This window comes from Hippichthys cyanospilos, chromosome 2 (genome assembly GCF_059441005.1).
Source record: "Hippichthys cyanospilos isolate Australia breed blue-spotted pipefish chromosome 2, RoL_Hcya_1.0, whole genome shotgun sequence".
NCBI classification, from domain to species: Eukaryota; Metazoa; Chordata; class Actinopteri; order Syngnathiformes; family Syngnathidae; genus Hippichthys; species Hippichthys cyanospilos.
Genome location: NC_142370.1, coordinates 4,123,270 through 4,142,812, shown reverse-complemented (window position 1 = coordinate 4,142,812; position 19,543 = coordinate 4,123,270). Strand labels below are relative to the sequence as shown.

The 19,543-nt window shown below is 39.4% G+C and overlaps 1 protein-coding gene across 5 annotated transcripts in view; it reads right to left on the bottom strand.

Moving 5' to 3' along the window:
* Window positions 1-788: 788 nt before the first annotated feature.
* The window catches only part of atf7a (activating transcription factor 7a), a 47,380-nt gene continuing 28,625 nt past the window's right edge, over window positions 789-19,543 (bottom strand). For 3 of the 5 annotated variants that reach the window (XM_088407595.1, XM_088407598.1, XM_088407600.1), the window contains exons 9-12: window positions 14,458-14,607; window positions 12,185-12,373; window positions 11,562-11,667; window positions 789-9,541 (exon numbers count right to left, since the gene is read on the bottom strand). In XM_088407595.1, coding sequence (XP_088263721.1) covers window positions 9,306-9,541; window positions 11,562-11,667; window positions 12,185-12,373; window positions 14,458-14,607 — 681 coding nt within the window. In that variant the 3' untranslated portion in view covers window positions 789-9,305. The remainder of the gene's footprint in view (window positions 9,542-11,561; window positions 11,668-12,184; window positions 12,374-14,457; window positions 14,608-19,543) is intronic. The other 2 variants (XM_088407596.1, XM_088407599.1) reach the window with 2 other exon arrangements.

Here is a 19,543-nt window from a genome sequence, read left to right as displayed (position 1 = left end):
CCGCCTGGCAACCCCCCCCCCCCCCCTCCTCACACACACACACACGCACACACACACACTATTTGAGAAGCTCCTACCTAGACAGAAGCCATTGTAACATTTAAGAAGGACAGAACATTGGGTTATTCATAAAAAATATATATTTATATATAATTTTATATTAAACTGTGAAAATATTCTTAACTCTTCAATGAAGCAATCAATTCAACAAGTTTAATATATATTTGAAAATTGTGAAATGTGTCAAAATATGTCTTCAATTGCTTGCTAATGAGGCGATGAAGCCACCATCAAAGCTAAAGCAGCATCTTATTTTTTAATGCTTTTTTGGACTAAATAATTGGCATCAACCTGTTTGGTGGAGTTTGAGAGTTTGTTACAAGGTGTGCACATCACAATTTTTATTTTTTAAACCTCAGTATAGCTGAAAAGTAACAAATAGACTTTGGAAGGGCCAAATGCACAATGTCACGTGTATCCTTCGGGTGGCGCTGTGGCTTTCAGCAGTGGTGGCCCGTCAGGGCCAGCAAGGCCTTCTCTGCTGACCTAAAATAACCTGACATCATTATCATAACAAACTATAATAATTGTAATAACTATAATGAATGTCAATTTCATTTTTACTAAATAATATAAAAGATTTGTTTTTTCATAAAATGATTCTCCATATTCTGTTCTTTTCATGTCATATATCCATTGGGTTATGTTCCTTCTACATGTGACTCGACGCCCTTCCCAAAATTAGTGAACAATGGTCAAATAAAAACAGCACGCACAACATACAAAAATGTATAAAACATGTTTTTTTATTCGTCTTGACATTTTTAGTATATGATCTGCATCTGAATTTGAGAACCAGTTAACAATGAGAGTGAACATTAACAATATTGATTTGCAAACAACAGCCGAATGCAAGTGTGCTGCAATGTTCTTAACATGGCATTGCGTTTATGATAACTGCAGCAAAACTATGTGCTCATAGTAATCCACATGGACATGCACGAAAACCTAATATATTCGTATGATACAGTTATTTACATGACAAGGACATGTCTTACAATGATCAGTCTACTACAGGAGTGTTACAAAAATAACATGTACACAAATTGTTTCAACATATGCAACAAACTGCTCCATTCATCACTTTATAAGGTCAAATTTCTATGGTGAAGATCATCAAGTTTACTGCCAAAAAGGTAGGGGAAATGTCCAAATTCATGATAGAGCACAGGTGTCAAACTCAAGGCTCGGGGGCCAGATCCGGCCCACGCCTTCAGTTTATGTGGCCTGCGAGATGCTAATTTTGACTGCAAGTTTCTGGCTAGAAGACCACATTTGCAAGTTTATCTTCAACTTTGACACTTTTTTTTTTGTTCCCAATAGCCCTTTCAACATTCAATGCCTATGTATTTCCACATTCAAACCCAGATGAATGTCTGGACTCCTAAACAACAAAACACGAAAATACATCCCCGGCTTTGAATGAGTTCAACAGTTTTTAGCAGCCTCAGATTTCAAAATGTGTAAATGTGTGACGATCATGCTTCAAATGTATTTGACTTCACACCCCCAATAGCCCCTGCGACAGTAACTAACAACAACGTGGCCCCTGATAAAAAAGGAGTTTGACACCCGTTTATAGAGCCTTCCAGAGCAAATTGTACAGTGCTGGGAGAAAATGCGGAAACGATGTGAACAACTACTTTTTACACAAATAAATTCAAAATGCAGTCAAACATAAACAGTGTTTTTTTTTTTTCCATTGTTGTTTTACAAGAAAGGAAAATGAGAATTTTGTGTGATAAAAGATTGTCAGAACAAGAATGTCATGAAAAGATTAGCGCAAAAGGAGCCATGTCCCTGCAAAACATTTTTTTCAAATACTGTTAATGACCCTTTTAGGTAGAAAAGGCATTTTAAACATTACAAAAGGAGAAATCACACATTATAACCATGACACATTATGACCCCATTTCTTCATCAGATGACAGTATTGTTTCCGTAACAGCGGAGTGGGTAGTTTTTAAATTATTATTTTTATTTTTGGATCAGGACATTTTTCTTCCATAAAATAATGTTTATTCAGGAAGAGGGAGGCACATGTTATTTTAAGGCCAAACCAGAAGTGCAATTCAAAGCAGTGATACATCAAGAAATCAAGACATTTGAAGAGATGTGTGTGTTTCTATTTGTGGTTATATGGCTTTGTGTTTGATTTTTATTTGATTTTTTTTATTTTGTTAAGAACGCGGGATGCATCCCATTAATCTCACAAGCAAGGATGTGCAACGGTCCTGAGTTATAGTAACCACGCTTAGTATTTATCTCGGAGATCATGCCAATTTTGTGTATGTATATGTGTGTGTGTATTATATATATATATATATATATATATATATATATATATATGTGTGTGTGTGTGTGTGTGTGTGTGTGTGTGTGTGTGTGTGTGTGTGTGTGTGTACGTATGAATGTGGGTATAAAGCTGCGCACAGAAAGAGGCCAGAAGAAAAATAACTATCATATTATAGGGTGTTAAGCAAAGCGCTATGTTGGGATGCACTCAGAACCATCAACATTTCTCATAAAGGGCTGTAATAGGAGGTAAAATTTTGCATTCAGTGTGTGGGAAGCACTTTCAAAAATATACATTTTTCCATATAGAACACACAATGCGGTGTGTTTGCATGTGTATTTTGCATGTGTATGTGCAAGTGTGTCAACATGGCTTAAAGGTAGAGGCACTTTTTGCGTGAAAAAGTACTGTATAAAAATCTGGATTTACGGCGGCTCGGTGGTGCAGTGGTTAGCACGTCCGCAACACTCTTTCAGTGGAAAGCGGAAAAGGCACCTCGCAGAGCACATCTTTCATAGCTATCAAGTGCAAAACCCCCATCAAATGGCCACAATCCTTACGAGAGTGCTCAATAAGCTTAAAATTAAGAGGAGCGTTAGCCACGAGTATCATCACTCAATTCAGGAAAAAAAAAAAAACAGTCACTGGTATACAAGTATTTTATATGGCTTGAATTCTTGTCGCAAGCAAGTAAAGAGTTAAGGGACAAGAGTTTGAATCCAGCTGGCTCCGGACTTCCTGTGTGGTTTGCATGTTCTCCCCGAGCCCGCGTGGGTTCTCTCTGGCTTCCTCCCACACTCCAAAAACATGCATGACAGGTGTACTGGACATACTAAATTTTCCTTAAGTATAATTGGGTGCGTGAATGCGTGGTTGTCCCTCTGTGCCCCGTGATTGGCTGGCAAATAGTTCAGTGTGTCCCAAGTCAGCTGCGATAGACAACAGCAACTCCTGCGACCCTTGTGAGGATAAGCGGCTATAGATTATGGATGGATGGATCGGGATTTACACTGCATGCGTTAATCACAATGGAGAATTTGCAAAATAATGGGCAAACATTTCAGTCTCTCGATCACAGTGTCAAACTCAAAAGCCTGGGGGCCAGATCCGGCCCACCACACCATTTTATGTGGCCCGTGGATTTGATTTGAAGCTTCTGGCTGAAATACCAAACTTGCAAGTTGTCTTCAACTTTTTGGGGAGTAAAAAAAAAAAAAAAAAAAACTTTTTAATTTCCAATCTCTGTTTTGAACAGTTTTTGCTGGCCTCTGATTTTAAAACTATGCAAGTGTGTGAAATAAGTATGAAATATTCAAAAAAAAAATTCTAAGCACCATATTGAGTCAGGTCCATAAATATTTGACGATTGACACACGACACGAATTTCTGCTTTCAAATTCTAGAAACCACTACAGTGGATTTGAAATGAAACAATCACAAGATGCTTTGGGTAGACTTGAGTTTTAATTTGAAATCAGGTGAATAGTGTAGGAATTATAACACATCCTTTTAACTCTTTCAGGGCCATAGAGGAGAATTTTTGTCATGTAAGTTTCAGTGAAAAGAATTCCCATCCACTATGTTTTTTTTTTTTTAATGACTGGATAGTCGACACTTGTGACCAACACTCCCCTTAATATTATGCCAATATCACTGTTGTGATGTAGTTCTATACATGCGCAAACTGTAATTTTGCCATCAAAAGCACCTTGTTTTTGCTCATGTTTTATCGAAGGGAAGGACAGTTAAAGAACGGAATAAGATAGAATCTTTCCTTTCTTTTTCTCTGTAAATAATTGAATTCTATCTTTCAGTTTGGACCACCAATTTCTACATCAGGGGAAGAAGGAAGGAGGGAGAGAAGGAAGCAGTGAAGGAAGAAAGCAAAGCGGGCAAATGGCAAATTTTAATGGTATTTAAGCCAGAAACTTGATCAGTATTTTGCGGGCAAAATAAAATGATGCGGCTGGCCGCATCTGGCCCCCAGGCCGTGAGTGGAGACCTGTGGTCTATATAGTCCCACAATACAATATTCTGTCGGCCTTGAAAGCTGCGTCAAAATGCTGGAAATCATCTGGCACTTTAGGGGCTGCCTTTTCAGGTACCTTTTAGCACTGAAAGAGTTAAGGGACTAAAATGAGTAAAAACCAAGATCATAAATAGATCTTGTTGCAAATCCTCTGCAATCAACCAGACTTTGAAATCTAAAAACTATGATGACAACCAGAAGTGTTGTCGTTCACTTAATTTGGACGCCAATCCCCTCAGATTAAAAGATCAAGAGTTTGAAGCACAATCCGCTGTGTGTTTTTTTTTCAAATCCATTGTGATGTTGTACAGCGCTGGAATGGTGAAAATGTGTCTAAAATACGCATTTATGGACTTGACTGTTTCATTCCGCCTCGGTATGGGTTCCACCTTGTGTTGATTCTTTACAACAACAAAATCTTGTTAGAAAGGTGAAATGTGGTAAAAGGTTAAAAAATCTTCAAGGAGGGCTAACCCCTTTGCAAGGCACTACATATGGTCTGCTTAGTACACAATTGCTTCTCAATAAAGATGCTGCTTTCTCCAAGTGAGGATCTATTCCTGTGGGGTGCAAGTTCAAAAACACATGCAATTATTTATCACCTTCAACAGAAAACCACAACGAACTTTCTCAAAATTAGAACATTTGATAAATAATGTGTAGTTTATTTACTAATTGTTGGGGTTTGGGGGGCTTTTCATAATTGAACTCTTTCAGTGCCATGGATGAAAATTCTCATCTTTTAAAAAAGTAATAAAAATAATAAAACTCTCCTCAAATACATCTATTTATGGAGGGTAGCGGACACCCTAGACCAGAACTTATCTAATATTAAGCTAATTGAGCACTAGTGATTACTGACCAGTGGATGACAGTGTTGCCATACATACAACACATTCATCACATACTTATAATTCTAAGTAACGGATGGAAATCAATCTTTCACATACCACCCATGTTTACACAGATATAGCAGTCAGTGTTCAGCTGGCCTTGAAAAATGAGTGAAAATGCTAAATACAGTATACTGACTACTTTAGAGAACAGGTGTCAAACACAAGGCCTGGGGGCCAGATCCGGCCCCCCATATCATATTATGTGGCCTACGAAATGCTAATTATGACTCCTGGCTAAAAATGTTCAAGTTATCGTCAACTCTTACAATTTTTTTTTTTGTTCGTCAACTCTTACAATTTTTTTTTTTTTTGTTATCAATGCCCCCTTTTTTAACAGTTCTTAGTGCCTTCTGATTTCAAAATGTGTGCGGATCATATTTAAAATCTCTTTTGAGTTCACACACAGTGCTCTACAGGTTTTCTTTTCTGATAAGTTTGGCACTGAAAGAGTTAAATTGAAAATATCATAAAACTACCCTACATGAGCAGTCTTTACTGTTGCGGAGGGGTTTACGTGTCCCCATGATCGTAGGAGCTAAGTTGTCTGGGACGTTGCCAGCGCAAACGGGTCTTGGGTGAGGGACCATACACAACACGTTTCATAGACCTCTGTGACGAATAAAAACATTTTGCGGTTTCCGTTGCCTCGGCATAGGTCACCGGGGCCCCCATCCAAAAAAGAAACGTGGGTCTGCCTTTCTACGCACTCATCATTTGTGTGAGGGGCCATAGGGCTCGGGTGCATTGTAATCTGGGTGGCGGCCAAAAGGTGAGTGAGTTTGGTGGTCTGATCCCTGGAAATAGAAGAGAACTCTGGAATGTCACTGGAAGGTAAGAAGCCTGAACTATTGTGCCAGGCAGAGAATTTCGGCAAGATCTATCTCCATGCACAGCTTCGGCACTGGTACTGATCCTCTCGAGAGGGGTTGGACGCTCTTCTACTCTGCAGTTGCTCATGCTGAGTGAGCAGAGTAGGTGTGGGCATTCTTATTGCCTCCTGGTTTAGCATCTGCACGCTGGCGTTGACCCCAGTGGGCGAAAAGGTAGCCTTCCTCCACCTTCAGCTAGGGTACATGTGTCAAAGTCCGGTACTCAAAGGTCGCTATCCTGCATGTTTTAGACCGTTCTCTATTAAGCACAGCTGATTCAGATGATTAGGATCATTTTCAAGCTTCTGCAGAGCCTGCTAATAAGCCAATCAATTGAATTAGATGTGTTGGGGAGAGTAACCTGGAAAACATGCAGGATACCGTCCCTCGAGGACTGGAGTTCGACACCAAAGAGGTAGGGGTCTTGACTGTTGTTTGTGCTTATGCACCAAACAGCAATTCAGAGTAGCCACCACTTTTGTGATGTCCTTGAAGGGTGAGCTCTTTCTGGGGACTTCTTCTTTCTGCCGGGGACTTCAGTGCTCACATGGTCAAGCAAGATGATACCTAAATGGGTGTGACTAGTGAAAACAGCTACCCCGATCTGAACCCAAGTGGTGCTCTGTAACTGGACCTTTGTGCTCGTCAAAGATTGTCCGTCAAAAACAGTTTAGACAAAAAGTTGTCCAGGTGTGCACTTGGCACCAGGACAGCTCTATTTCTAGGTTTGACGTCACCAAGGTTGAATAGCTCCTTGGTGGCAAGGCCCTTGGGGTGGGTGAGATATGCCTGCAGTTCCTAAAGGCTCTGGATATTGTAGGGCTTTCCTGATTGACAGGTCTCTACAACATCGCATAGACATCAAGGAGAGTGCCCTTGGATTGGGAAACCGAGTAGTGGTCCCCCCTCGCACTTTTCAGCCTCCTTGGTAAGATCTATTTGAGGGTGTTTAAGAGGAGGGTGTGTTAAGAAGCCGAACCTTGGATTCAGGAGGACCAATGTGGATTTGTTCCTAGCTGTGGAACAGTGGACCAGCTCTGGTTCATGATAGAAAGAACAAGCTCCTGGACACAAGTGGCCCAGGCTTTCCCATCAAGATATGGTGAGAAGCTCAGAGTAGAGCCGCTGCTCCTCTACGTTGAGGGGAGCCAGTTGAGCTGACTAGGGCATCTGATTAGGATGTCTACTGGACACCTACAAACAAGAGGGCCCGGGGACGAGATAAGAGATGCTAGAGAAACTATGGCCCTTGGCTGGCCTGGGAATACCCAAGAAGAAGTGGACAAAGTTGCTGGGAAGAGGGAAGTCTGGGTTTCCTTGCTAAAGCTGCTACCCGGCAACTCGACTCCAGCGCTGGGTAGGTGAATGGATGAATGGTTGGATGGGGTAGAGAAAATTCAATTCAATTTTTTTTCTCTCTGCGTCCCATGGAGGACAATGTTTGGACACCTCTAATATAAATACTGGTGTTGTAATAGAGAGCGCAAGAAACAGAGATAAGCTGCATTCAAAACAAAAGGAGGGGAAGGTGAGTCCAAGCTTAGCTAAAAACTATGCGTTTTAATGTTTACATTGTTGTTTAAGTGAATATTAGGGGGCTAGTCATGTGCATTTTGGAACCTGCGAACATGTATATTGTGCATGTGCATCGTTTTTGAGTTTTCTGTTAAATTACACTGTAGCGATATTGAATATGGGTAAATTTAAACATACGTCTAAAATACAGAGGTGGGCACTTTGCCGGCGTTGATAAACTGCTAAAAAAAGGGGCTAATTAAAAATCGCAATTGTGGTTTTCATCCCTCATCGTTATCGTCGAGATAGACATTATGTCAGATGTCTGTTGTATGTTCGTACGTCCGCCATGCCCCTCTTTCCTTACTGAAGTATAATTCAACTGAAAATATGGTTTAAATTTAATTAACATGAAGAAATTGCTTGCTGATAGGAGCATTCTGGAATGCGTTTCCACTGCAAGACGGCCACGCTTTAAAGTAACCAATGGGTGCCCAACAAATTGGCATTATTTCTCTGATTGGCTCTTGGTCAGGAAATACAAGATTTTGATTCCCTAATTAAAGAATGTTTTTGTTTTTTTTTGCGAATTCAACCTCAGTAATACTTAGTTTTACTTGTAGTGTATGTGACATAAGACAAATGTTGATTAAACAGTCTTCTTGTAAAGCAGGCAGTTGTAAATGAGAACTGACACCCACAATTTTGAGTGTTAAGTGTGATAATGCATAATAATGCCACCCAGTGGACCTGATTGCTAATTGCACTCATCCCACCAGCATTCCCTTTAGATGTGGGTTAATACATGACGGCGGTGTATTGTAGATCCACGTTTTGGTGTTACACTTCTATTACTGTGTTGTGTTTCAATTGCGGTGTACCTGTAGAACCACAGACATGGTGTTAATTTCAAGAGTAAGTACTAAAAAAAAAGAAAGAAAAAAAAAAGAATTAGTATGGGTGCGGACAGAAGTAGACCAGCGCCTGATGAATGACAGACCAGAATAAAAAGTGAAATGTCGCTCTCTAGTGGTGGCAAAAGGTTGGGCAAAAATACGACACACCGACGATTATAATTTCGCCTGGCTTGAAAATATGACGGACCAACAATGACAGAAAGGGGGGCTGGCTCTGACGAATGTTGAACCAGCAAAAAAATGTAAGTTGCCCACCTCTGCTTAAAATATCTGATAAAGACTGCTCATGCAGCAGTCTACGTCTTCTCATCCAACATCATAAACAAAATGTGCAACACCGAACCAGAAGATCTAAAATCAAAAGTCCAAATAAGACCAGCTCTGCAAGAGTGAGAGTCCAAACCAGTCGCAGCCAATCTACCCAATCTATAGGATGCTTGCAGACTGTGTAAATCAAGTTGGCCGTGACAATGTTGTTATGTGTGAGTGGTACATTTCAACCACTGCGTGAAGTAAGGAGTAAAAGAGGAGTCCAGCCCCTGTCAACTATGACAAAGTGAACAGGAAGCTCTTTCAAAGTCCCAGTCCATTTCCAGAAGGCTGCTACTGAGCTCCAGGCCACAGCGTGATGACTCGACAGGGTTAGGGGCTTGAGGGGGCTGGGAAGACACTGCTCTCCTTCCTCAAATGACAGATGCGATGGGAGTCTGCGTAGATTGCTCATCATCTGGCGGCGGACTGTGAATGTGCAGCCATGATGACGTGAGACGCTCCGCTCTCAATGCTTTGCTGCTGACCCAATCCGGCCAGCACAGACATGGCCATCGCTTCGGCTGCCGCCCTCGAGCTCAGGCCGTTATGGATGGCTGAGGGGCTGGGTGTCATGGAGCTGTGCTGAATCACTGGCGCGGGGGAACCCGTCGGCTCTGACGTATCTTTCATGCTCCCATCCACAGCTGCTGTCGATCAAAGATAAAAATGTGCACTTTACCCATGGGAGAAATTTTGACCCATTTTCGATACAGAAACGCATACAAAAAAAACACTTGGAGGCTAACATATTACATTGATTGTCAAAACATGACGACTTTCAATATGCCCTCCATACTAAATGCTTGCCAACGGGAGATCAAGAGGCACACCCTGTAGGTGTCAAATTTAGCCCATGTCAGGCCCATTTACTGCCATTCAAAATTGGAAATATCGTCAATATATTGAAAACCCGGTGTTTTATCATGCATTTCTATCAATTTTTGAATCCCTTCAAAGGGAACTCGTGAACGGGGCAAATTTTTTGGTTCGCCTTCCTTCATCCTCCCAACTCACCAGACGTGAGTGCCCAGACGTGACACTTATATTAAATTGCCATTTGTAATTTAGCGTACAATCTTGTTAAAGCTTGCCTGCTCTTCATCGACTTCATAAAACTTAATGGACAAATAATTGTAAATTATTATTACTTATTCTAAGTTTTGGCACGTAAAATGGTAAGTTTTAATTAATGATGCGGGTTAATTGATGTTTAAATGACCTGAAAAATAGCGTGCGTAGCCCAGTAATGCGTACGAAGGGTCCAGTCACTGAAGGCCTAAGTGTGAAATGCACAGACTGCCACAAATTATGTGTGTATGTGTGTGTGTGCGTGCGTGTGTGATCAAAGATCTTATTCATTAAGCTGTAGCGCTCAAATCACACGAAAAAAGTTGCGGCTTATCGTCCAAAAAATACAATAGTTTTCAGACTTTAGGTGCACTTAAAATCCTTTCATCCAAAATCAACGGCGCCTGACAATCTGGTATGCCTTTTGTACAGTATACAGTATGGATGGTGGCTTTTTGGTTCATCATTAAAAAAAAACAAAAAAAAACATTAGTAATTCCATCGGATTTAATTTCGCTTTCTTGCTCTCATCCTTATCTGTACCTAGTAAAAACGAAGCATATGTGTTTGAGAAATGGAACTACTTCCTGCCTTTCAGTTGAAGAATCATGGGAAATATGCCATCTGGTCATCTTGGAAAAGAGGCAATATTCACTATCAACAAGGGCGAAGTGATGCAATACGACATTCAGTTTCCAATCGCGTATCTGCTTTGAAACCCCTTATTTTCATATATATATATATATATATATATATATATATATATATATATATATATATATATATATATATATATATATTTTTTTTTTTTACATCCATCTGCTCGGGAATGGCTTTCATATCATGATTTTTGTCATATTGTGAATCGTGTTTTACATGTAAATCATTCAAAAACAGCACATTAATTGTTACAATCCATTACCTTTTTGAGTGAAACGATGTTCCAACGTAAAAGTGACGGTAGTCATATTCCTTCTCTTCACCCGCAGTGTTCAGGTTATACAATATCCTACTCCTCCTCCTCCTCCTCCTCAAGCAGCCATATTAAAACTCATTCATCGTCAGGGACATATTTTCATGTTTTTCTTTGTTTTAAAGAGTCCAGACATTCAATCCCAGATACTTAAGTATTGATTCAATACTTAAGTATTTGGAAAGTGATGTCCTTAATATAATTAAGTATCGATTAATTCATAAGTATGTGGGATTTAATGTCCGACTCTTAAAAATATTTGAAAATACGTCCCTGGCATCGAACGAGTTAACGAGCAGTAGAATTTCATGCTGCGTTTAAGTGAAATGGGAATTTTGAGATTTCAAGTTTTCCTTCAGTTTTTTTTCAGTCAGTTTTTTTTTTTCTTTTACAAACATTGCCCAATATATCGCAATACATACCACAACATGCCTTTACTTTATCGCAAAACATTTTTATGAAACAATACCCAGCACAACTGACACCCCAGTATATATTGATTTTTGACGCCTAAGGCATCAATGGCAGCGAATGAGCATATTAGTTTCTTTTCTTCTTGGCTTTTGCTTATGCCAGTCTTAAAAATTAATGACGATGGATCTTATTTTTTTTTTGTCTAGGCTCACCTAGGTAGCTGGATTTCTTCTGCAGAGTGGTGACAGGGCAGTCTTTGTGCGCCAGCAGCAGCTGCTTCAAATGAGCCACCTCATTTCGCAACAGAGACACCTCATTCTGGACAGTCACATAAATTTAGCAAAGTTAGAAAAGAAAAGACAACATGACACTTTGCTTGTATCAATTTGCTTAACATTGATCACGGGTCATGAAACAAAATTTTCTCTAGTGGCACTCCCGAGGTTCTCAACTCAGATTTAATCATAATCATTGATAATGTAAGATAAAATGTAAACTACCAAAATTCTCCAAGTCAACCTTGTTTATGTCGGTCCCCCTTTTTTAATTCAATTTGGGTGAATTTTACAAAAACGCAATTATAAGTCTAACCTTGACCTTTGTGGTTACATTGATCATGGCTGTCTACTCATTTTAATAAGTTACCTTTGTTCTCGTTGCTTTCCCGTTGAATTGCTTCAGCTGTTGTGTTTATAAATGCTTTTAGGTATTGTACTTTAAGGTGATGAAGCACATCAAGTCGCATTATGAAATCAAATGTGCTATGCTGTACAATGAAATGAGCCTTTCCTTATATGCCACGTTCAGATCATTCTCTTGCTGCCCACAGACATACCGACAGTGAGACGTTCATGCTGCTGAGCTCCTCTGCCTTTTTCTCCAAAGAGTTGACCCACAGTTTGCGTTTCTGCCTGCAGCGTGAAGCCGCTGCCCGATTCCGCTCCAGGAAGCGCTGCCTTCGTTCGTCTGGATCATCGTCTGCAGTTCGTCGCCGACGCCCACCTGTGGGCTGTGCTGGTGATACCTGTGGGTGAGTAGGTGGGGTACAAGTAGACAGGGTTTGGAGGAAAGATCATAGAAAATGGAAGCTTGAGTCATTGCTTGGTTATTTTGGTACATACATCCCCATCATTTCAAAAAAGATCTTAGTCAAACAAAGGACAGACATTTCTTCTGAGACAATGACAGTGAAGAACATTCAGTACAAGTTATTTAAAAGTAAGCAGCACATTTACAATCTAAGTAGAAAATACTCAGTAGACAGTATTATAGACACTTGAATACATGTTGTTTCTATTTAGCCATGATTAGCAAGGCAAACAATTTCGTTTATTTGCTTTAAATGCTGTTTTAGTGCACAACTGCACATTGGTTTGGTTTTTAACTGGTATTGAAAAAGACTGGATTTGGATCATATGTGATGGTCCATCGGTTTGTGCTGTCAGAGGCGCACCAAGTGAAGGTGTAGGCTTCTACGTTAGCGTCTTGCATCTGCTACCCACTAGTTCGCAGCCATTTGTCATCAAGCCACAAAATGTATATGGGTCTATTTCGTGTAATTTGCTCAAAAACAGTCAAGACACCTGTGGGAAAAAAAATCCAAATACAGTGGGCCACCGGTTTACGGAATAATCCGTTCCGCGGCCTGGATCGTAACACAAATTTGCCGTATGGCGGGCAATCCAAACCTATGTTAATTCGCTAATGCATGTAAAACCCCTGGTAAAAACATCAACATTCTATATAAATATTTAAAAAATGGTATCAAAATAGTATAGGAAGTGCTACGTATATATAATATACATGCATAAAATAAAAAAAAAACAAATATCAAATATAGAAAGTATTTATTTACCTATATGTGACGAGCTTGTTATGGCCATATTCTCTAGTGAGGGTGGTAGCCTAGCCTAGGCTAGGCTAACTTAGCCCTCTTCATATTTCTTGATTATCTCCAGCTTCATTTCCATCATGTGCCAAAATAGAGAAACCGACTAATTAGAATTTTGATTTTCATTTACTACAATTTAAATTGACGTTTCTAAATGGATATTATGTATAACATGAAATCGATCTGCTTCCTGTCACATTTCGTACTACATCGGAGGAGCGCTGAGCCATAATGTCACCACACAGCACGTTCTGGACAGTCAACCTGCGCAGCAGGATGCTCAAACACAAACAATGGAGGAAAATAAACAGCTCCATCCTCAAAAAGCTGTCTTACCGCATTTCGCAAACTCGTAAAGCGCAAAGGCCACACGGCCACGAGGGTAAATGCAACGTTTCACTCTGCTGCCGACGAATGGGATTTGATTGTGACGGCGATCATGACTGCTAATTGTGTGAGCATTAAAAGTGGCCTTTTCCCTTTCGCGGGTCGCAATCACATTAAAGCCGTGAAAAATATTTCTGTGCGGCTGTCGTTTATCGATTTAATAGCACAGGAATAACAATCCTCAATCTCTCCCATGCTTCAGAGTAGCAGTTGTCAACATGTTATTTTTGTGGGAAAAAGGCATGTTCCTTTCAAATTAAAACAAAGTAAAAAAAAAAAAAAAAAAAAAAAAGACTTTCTTCAGACTGAAGTAGTATGATGATTCTTTGCACATTGATAGATCGAGGCAGAATATATCTAATTGAAACGTTTTGAATTGAAAATTGATTCTGAATCGAATCAGAGATAATCCATAATTGTAATCGAGGCGTGAGACTAATTTTCCCACCTCTACACAACAGAAAAGAAATGGACAACCTCAACACTTGAGTTAATGAGATGCATGATTTACATATATTGCTCTTCAGACCTGCAACAATTGACACAATTTATTTTATTTTTTTCTTGGTTTGTTATTGTGTGAACATAAAATGGTTGCCTCATTTTGGCACTCCAGCTGACAAGAGCACTTCCATGTTTTGCCACAAATTAATGCTATTTGCATTGGCATTAAGAGAAGAAAAAAACCCCAAAGCTATGCTATTTGGAAAAGAACCAAACTGTTTATAGTTTTTTCCTATCTTATTTTCGATGACTATACAATGACTGTAAAATGTAGTGTGTATGTTTTTTTTCTGTATATAGAATGATTGACAGATGACACTTTGTACCTGTGGCTGCGCAGGTGAAGGAGCATCTGGTTGCTGGACTAGCAGCTGGCTCTGTTCCGCTCTCTGAGGTACCATAGGACTGTTGCCCATGGCCATCATGCCTATGCTGTGTCCTGATGGACTCTGTTGGGATAGCGCAGCCTTCAGACGCTATATGGGAAAATACATCAATCAGAAAGGAGGCTTTGATAGCAAAAGATTTACGATCAATTCGACTGTCGCCATTATTCCTTTTTCACACTGCACTGATTGGAATGATTCATTTTTATTGGTGGATGGTGACTTATATTGAGTGCATACACACAAGTTTATTGATCATATTTATATGATATAAGCCACAGCAGCAAACATTGAGACAAAAAAATGTTTTTTTTGTTGTGGATAAGAAGCACTGGACTACACGCTGAAGGTCATAAAATCAAATATTTATGCACAAGGGTGGTGTATAGAAGTTTTTTTTTTTTTTTTTTTTAATTTTTAAATGTTTTATTCAATACTATTTTTTTAATTGCCAGCTTAGAGCAACATCCTATCTTCAACAGACTGAACATGCCTGCATGTTTGGCATCAACATCTTAAAAGGAAATAGATTAATACAGTCGGCCCCCGGTTTACGAACTCCCTCTTTTACGAACATTTCGACTTACGAGCGTGGACCGTGGAGTTTTTTGTCCGCCACTTACGCACAAACCTTTCATCTTACGAACAATCCGACATGCCGGTCAATGTGTTCGAACATTTATTTTCGTTTTAGACATGGCTTCTAAAAATGCAAGTGGCGGTAAAGGAAGAAGTAAGAGGATGATGACAATAGAGACCAAGCAGGAGATAATAAAAAAATACGAAGGAGGCGCACGCATAGTTAACCTTGCTCGTGAGTATGGCTGTAACCGCTCGGCAATCTTCTAAGGGCAAGACTTTCCTTGCCGGGGGACGGACCTCGCTCGACAACAAAATGGAGAGGCTTCTTCTATTATGGATTAAAGAGAAGGAAATCGCCGGCGATATGTTCTAGTTTGAGAAAACTTCTTGTTCAAGAAAATGAATAAATAAATTCTGCGGTTTGGTCTCTGCTCCCCTCCGCCTCCACCCAGCTCAAGTCATGTCGCCCCAAAGGTAAATGTCATTTTTCCTTTGTATATTTATGTTATTTAATTTAACTGTACAGTAGATTATGTTACTCATTTTAAATATGTGTATAAAGTTGTGATGTTTTTACCTAAGGTTTTTGCACGCGTTGCACGCATTCGCTAATTAACATAGGTTTGGATTGCCCGTCATACGAGCAGTTCGATTTACGAACAGATTAAGTTCGTAACACGGGGGCCCACTGTATTTTCAACATAACAGTGACAGAATACTGCAGCGATAAACAGTTCAAACTCAAAATTAATACTTCCATAACATTCATCTGTCTCCCTTTAGTTAACATATCAACACGTTGCACATTAATTCATATATAGTGGTCCACAAACCCGGCCCACTTCTACATTTTGCCTGGCCCCCGGAACAATACTATTGTTTTTTCTGATGCGCCAGAAAGGGGAAATAATATTTGGGTAAGTGCGGCATTAGTATTGTTATTTATTTTAATTTTTCAACCATACATTGCACAAAGGGGTATTAGTATTTGGTTACGTGTGGGGTGATGGAAAACAAACGTTCACGTTCAGACATCTCTATGATCGTCACACTTTTTGCTACAAACCCCATCACAGAAGAGGAGCATAATGTGGCCCTCGGATTAAAAATGTTTGGGGACACCTGATATATCCAATCATACATATATTAAGGCTGCACGATTATGTCCAAAATAGCAATCACAATAATTTTGGTCAATATTGAAATTACGATTATTCATCATGTTTGGTCAATACTGAAAACTAATAAAAATAAAGTACAGTGGACCCCCGTGTTTCAGCATCCTTGACTTTATTGCCATGTTGCGACCTGGAATACTGCCTTTTTTCATCCCTTCTTTATGACATTTTCCCGGATTTGCGCCCAAAACAACTCATGACCCTAGGGTCTTGGCTGTATTTGTGTTGTTTCGTCTCCATCTGCAAACGTTTTGGGGTAATTGCACTTATTTTCAGTTGCCGTTCCTGCAACGGAGATGCTGGTCTGTTGTTGGTCGGCCTCACTTGTTTCAAAATGGCAGAACAGTAAAGCTTTGTTCGATTGTGAGTGGTTACAAAACCCTAATTATAGTGCATTTTACTGCTTAATTCAAACTTGAATGGGTTAGCAATGGGTCCCAAGATTTCTAGTGCTGTTAAAGAGAGAAGGAAGAAGATGATTTATATGGAAAGGATGCTGGAGATAACCCTTATTAGGGAGTATGGGCATAACAAGCGGCACTCAAAGGTAAATAAAGCCTTTCTATATTTTTTATTTGAGATGTTTTCTGATTATATACATGTATATTATAGATACGTGGCACTTACTATACTATTTTGGTGCCAATTTTTAATATGTATGTACAATTTTGATGTTTTTAGCTGGGGTCCTAAACGCATTAGCTATTTAACATAGGTTTGGATTTCCCGTCTTAGGCCAATTCGGCTTACGAGCCCAACCAGGGAACGGATTAATCTCGTAACACAGGGGCCCACTGTATAATAATAATAATAATGGCAAAATTTTGGGACATAGGGCAACACAGCTAACTTACTTGCTAACTGCAGACCAATGAAAAAAATGAAGCCTATTTAGAACCAATCACAAACTATAACAACACCCACAACATCTTTGAAGTTTTTTTGCAAGAAAAAAAAGAAAAACAAAAAACAGAACACAAGTACCAGAATCACGCCAAGTGAGTATGGACTTAGCAGTCAAAATGTTATTTTTGGTCATTCCAAACCCAATTTATTCCAATTTTTGCAAATCGAATTTCCCAAAATGGGTCTCATTTGACAGCTAGCAAGGTATATATTATGAATAAGGTGAGAAACTCAACACCATTTTGCTCTAGTGTTGATGGGAGGATGCTAAAAGTACCAGAATCGCTCGGAGTGAGTATGGACTTAGCAGTCAAAAAGTAAATTTTGGTCATTTTAAACTAAATTTATTCAAATTTTTTGCCAATCCATTTTTTAAAAATGACAGTATATTAGGGAATGAGAAAAGAAGAGGCTTTTGTTATGCAAGCATGTGCGAAACATTGTCATCTGCAGGCCTTTAAGGTGGAATTGAAACCTAAAATCTCGGGAACGCGCCCCCGAAACCAAAATCAGCATTGTCATTGAGTCCCACTCTTGACGTGTTAAAGACAATGCGCGGAACCTCGCCGGCAAGCGTTTTGCAGCACTTTATACTCTGTGCGGCTTTCCCCCGCAATCAGACTATATTCTCCCATACTGGTGGCAGTAAATGGAGCCTGCATCATACTGTACAAACAACACTAGTATATTAAAACGATCGAAATTCTCCACTCCACACATCTGTGTGTGTGTGCTCGCTAGGAGTTGTTTACGGTATTTACCGTACCATTAACCTTCCATAAGCAATAGTTCATCGGCCATGATTTCTGCCGGTGCTTCCGCACGGGAAAGAAGTTCTGGAAAGTATGCGTCGCGGAAAATCTGGCCAGCGTGGACACCGTGCAAAGGGGCGTGATTCTCTAAATGACGTCATTTTGACACGCGGAGCCACACAGAACTCGCAGAACGCGTCAAGCATAAACCAAGCTGCCGCGCTTACAGGATTTGCTCGCTTGCTATTTCTTAAGCTTAATGAAGTCTTAACTTTACGTTTGCCCCTTGGTGGTAGGATGACTGAAAGTGCTTGATTTGACATGTTCATAGCCGGCTTTTTAAATGTGAATATCGCCAAGGATCATCTTTATTGTAGCAACCAATATCGTGATCAGGATTAAAATTGGATTAAATTGTGCAGCCCTAACATACAATTATATCTTCCGGTATATCAAATTTACACATAAACTTTTAGACAAGAGCTTATTCAATTTATACATAATTTTAGTTTAAATACAATATTTTTAAATTTCTTATTGCGCACTTCCTTTCAGTTCTATTTCAAAGTTGTTCCATAAATTAACACCTTGAACAGATATATACATACATTTGCTTTACCATCGTTTTGTCTCCTCGTAGCTAATAAAAAAATAAAAAAAGCTTGCAGACAAGTCACAATGGACCAGCCGCAGGGCTCAAATAATGAGAAAAAAATTGTGGCTTATAGTCTGAAAAATGATATTTAAATAATTCAGAGGTACACAGAATTCGCCAAAAGAAAAAGAAAATCATGTACTTAGATGTCGAAAGCAGAGACAATGCAACAGCAACTTGCAACGGGTCCAGACTTAGCAAATGCTTGGTGGTAAAGATAGAGCTACAGCTGCTTTTGACACAACCAATTGTTACTTGACTTCCAATGGGCTTGAAGCCACTTCACTGAGCACAGCATTCAGCACAGCATTACTGAACTGACAAGATTTCTTGTGATACCATTACACAAATCTGGCTTGGTTCTGCTGCTAGTAACTTGTTGTATTCTTTGGGGTAGTGTGTTTTTAGCAATAACTGACAAAAATACAGATGACATGTCAAAAGATTAGACTGTTTACCAAGGCTATAGTGGGACTCATTTAGCCATGTGTCACAGTTAAAACGAAAGAAAAGGGACAATTAAGCAACTGTACATACTGTGATAACAATACAATTAACAACAACTAACGATACAACTCCAATGGAATACACCGACAAAGAAATAACAATACTGAAAAGTAGCACCACTCAAAAGGTAAATAAACCCTTTCTATATTTTTTATTTATGATGTTTTCTGATTCTATACATGTATGTTATATATACGTAGCACTTACTGTACTATTTTGGTACCAATTTTTGATATGGATGTACAATTTTGATGTTTTTTCCTGGGGTTCTAAACGCATTAACTATTTAACATAGGTTTGGATTGCCCGCCATATGGTGAATCCGCCTTACGAGCCCAACCGCGGAATGGATTAATCTCGTAACACGGGGACCCACTGTACTTGGATTTTTTAAATGTGTGAATTATTTATACTTTACATATTTAAGACAAATATTACTGCAGTAC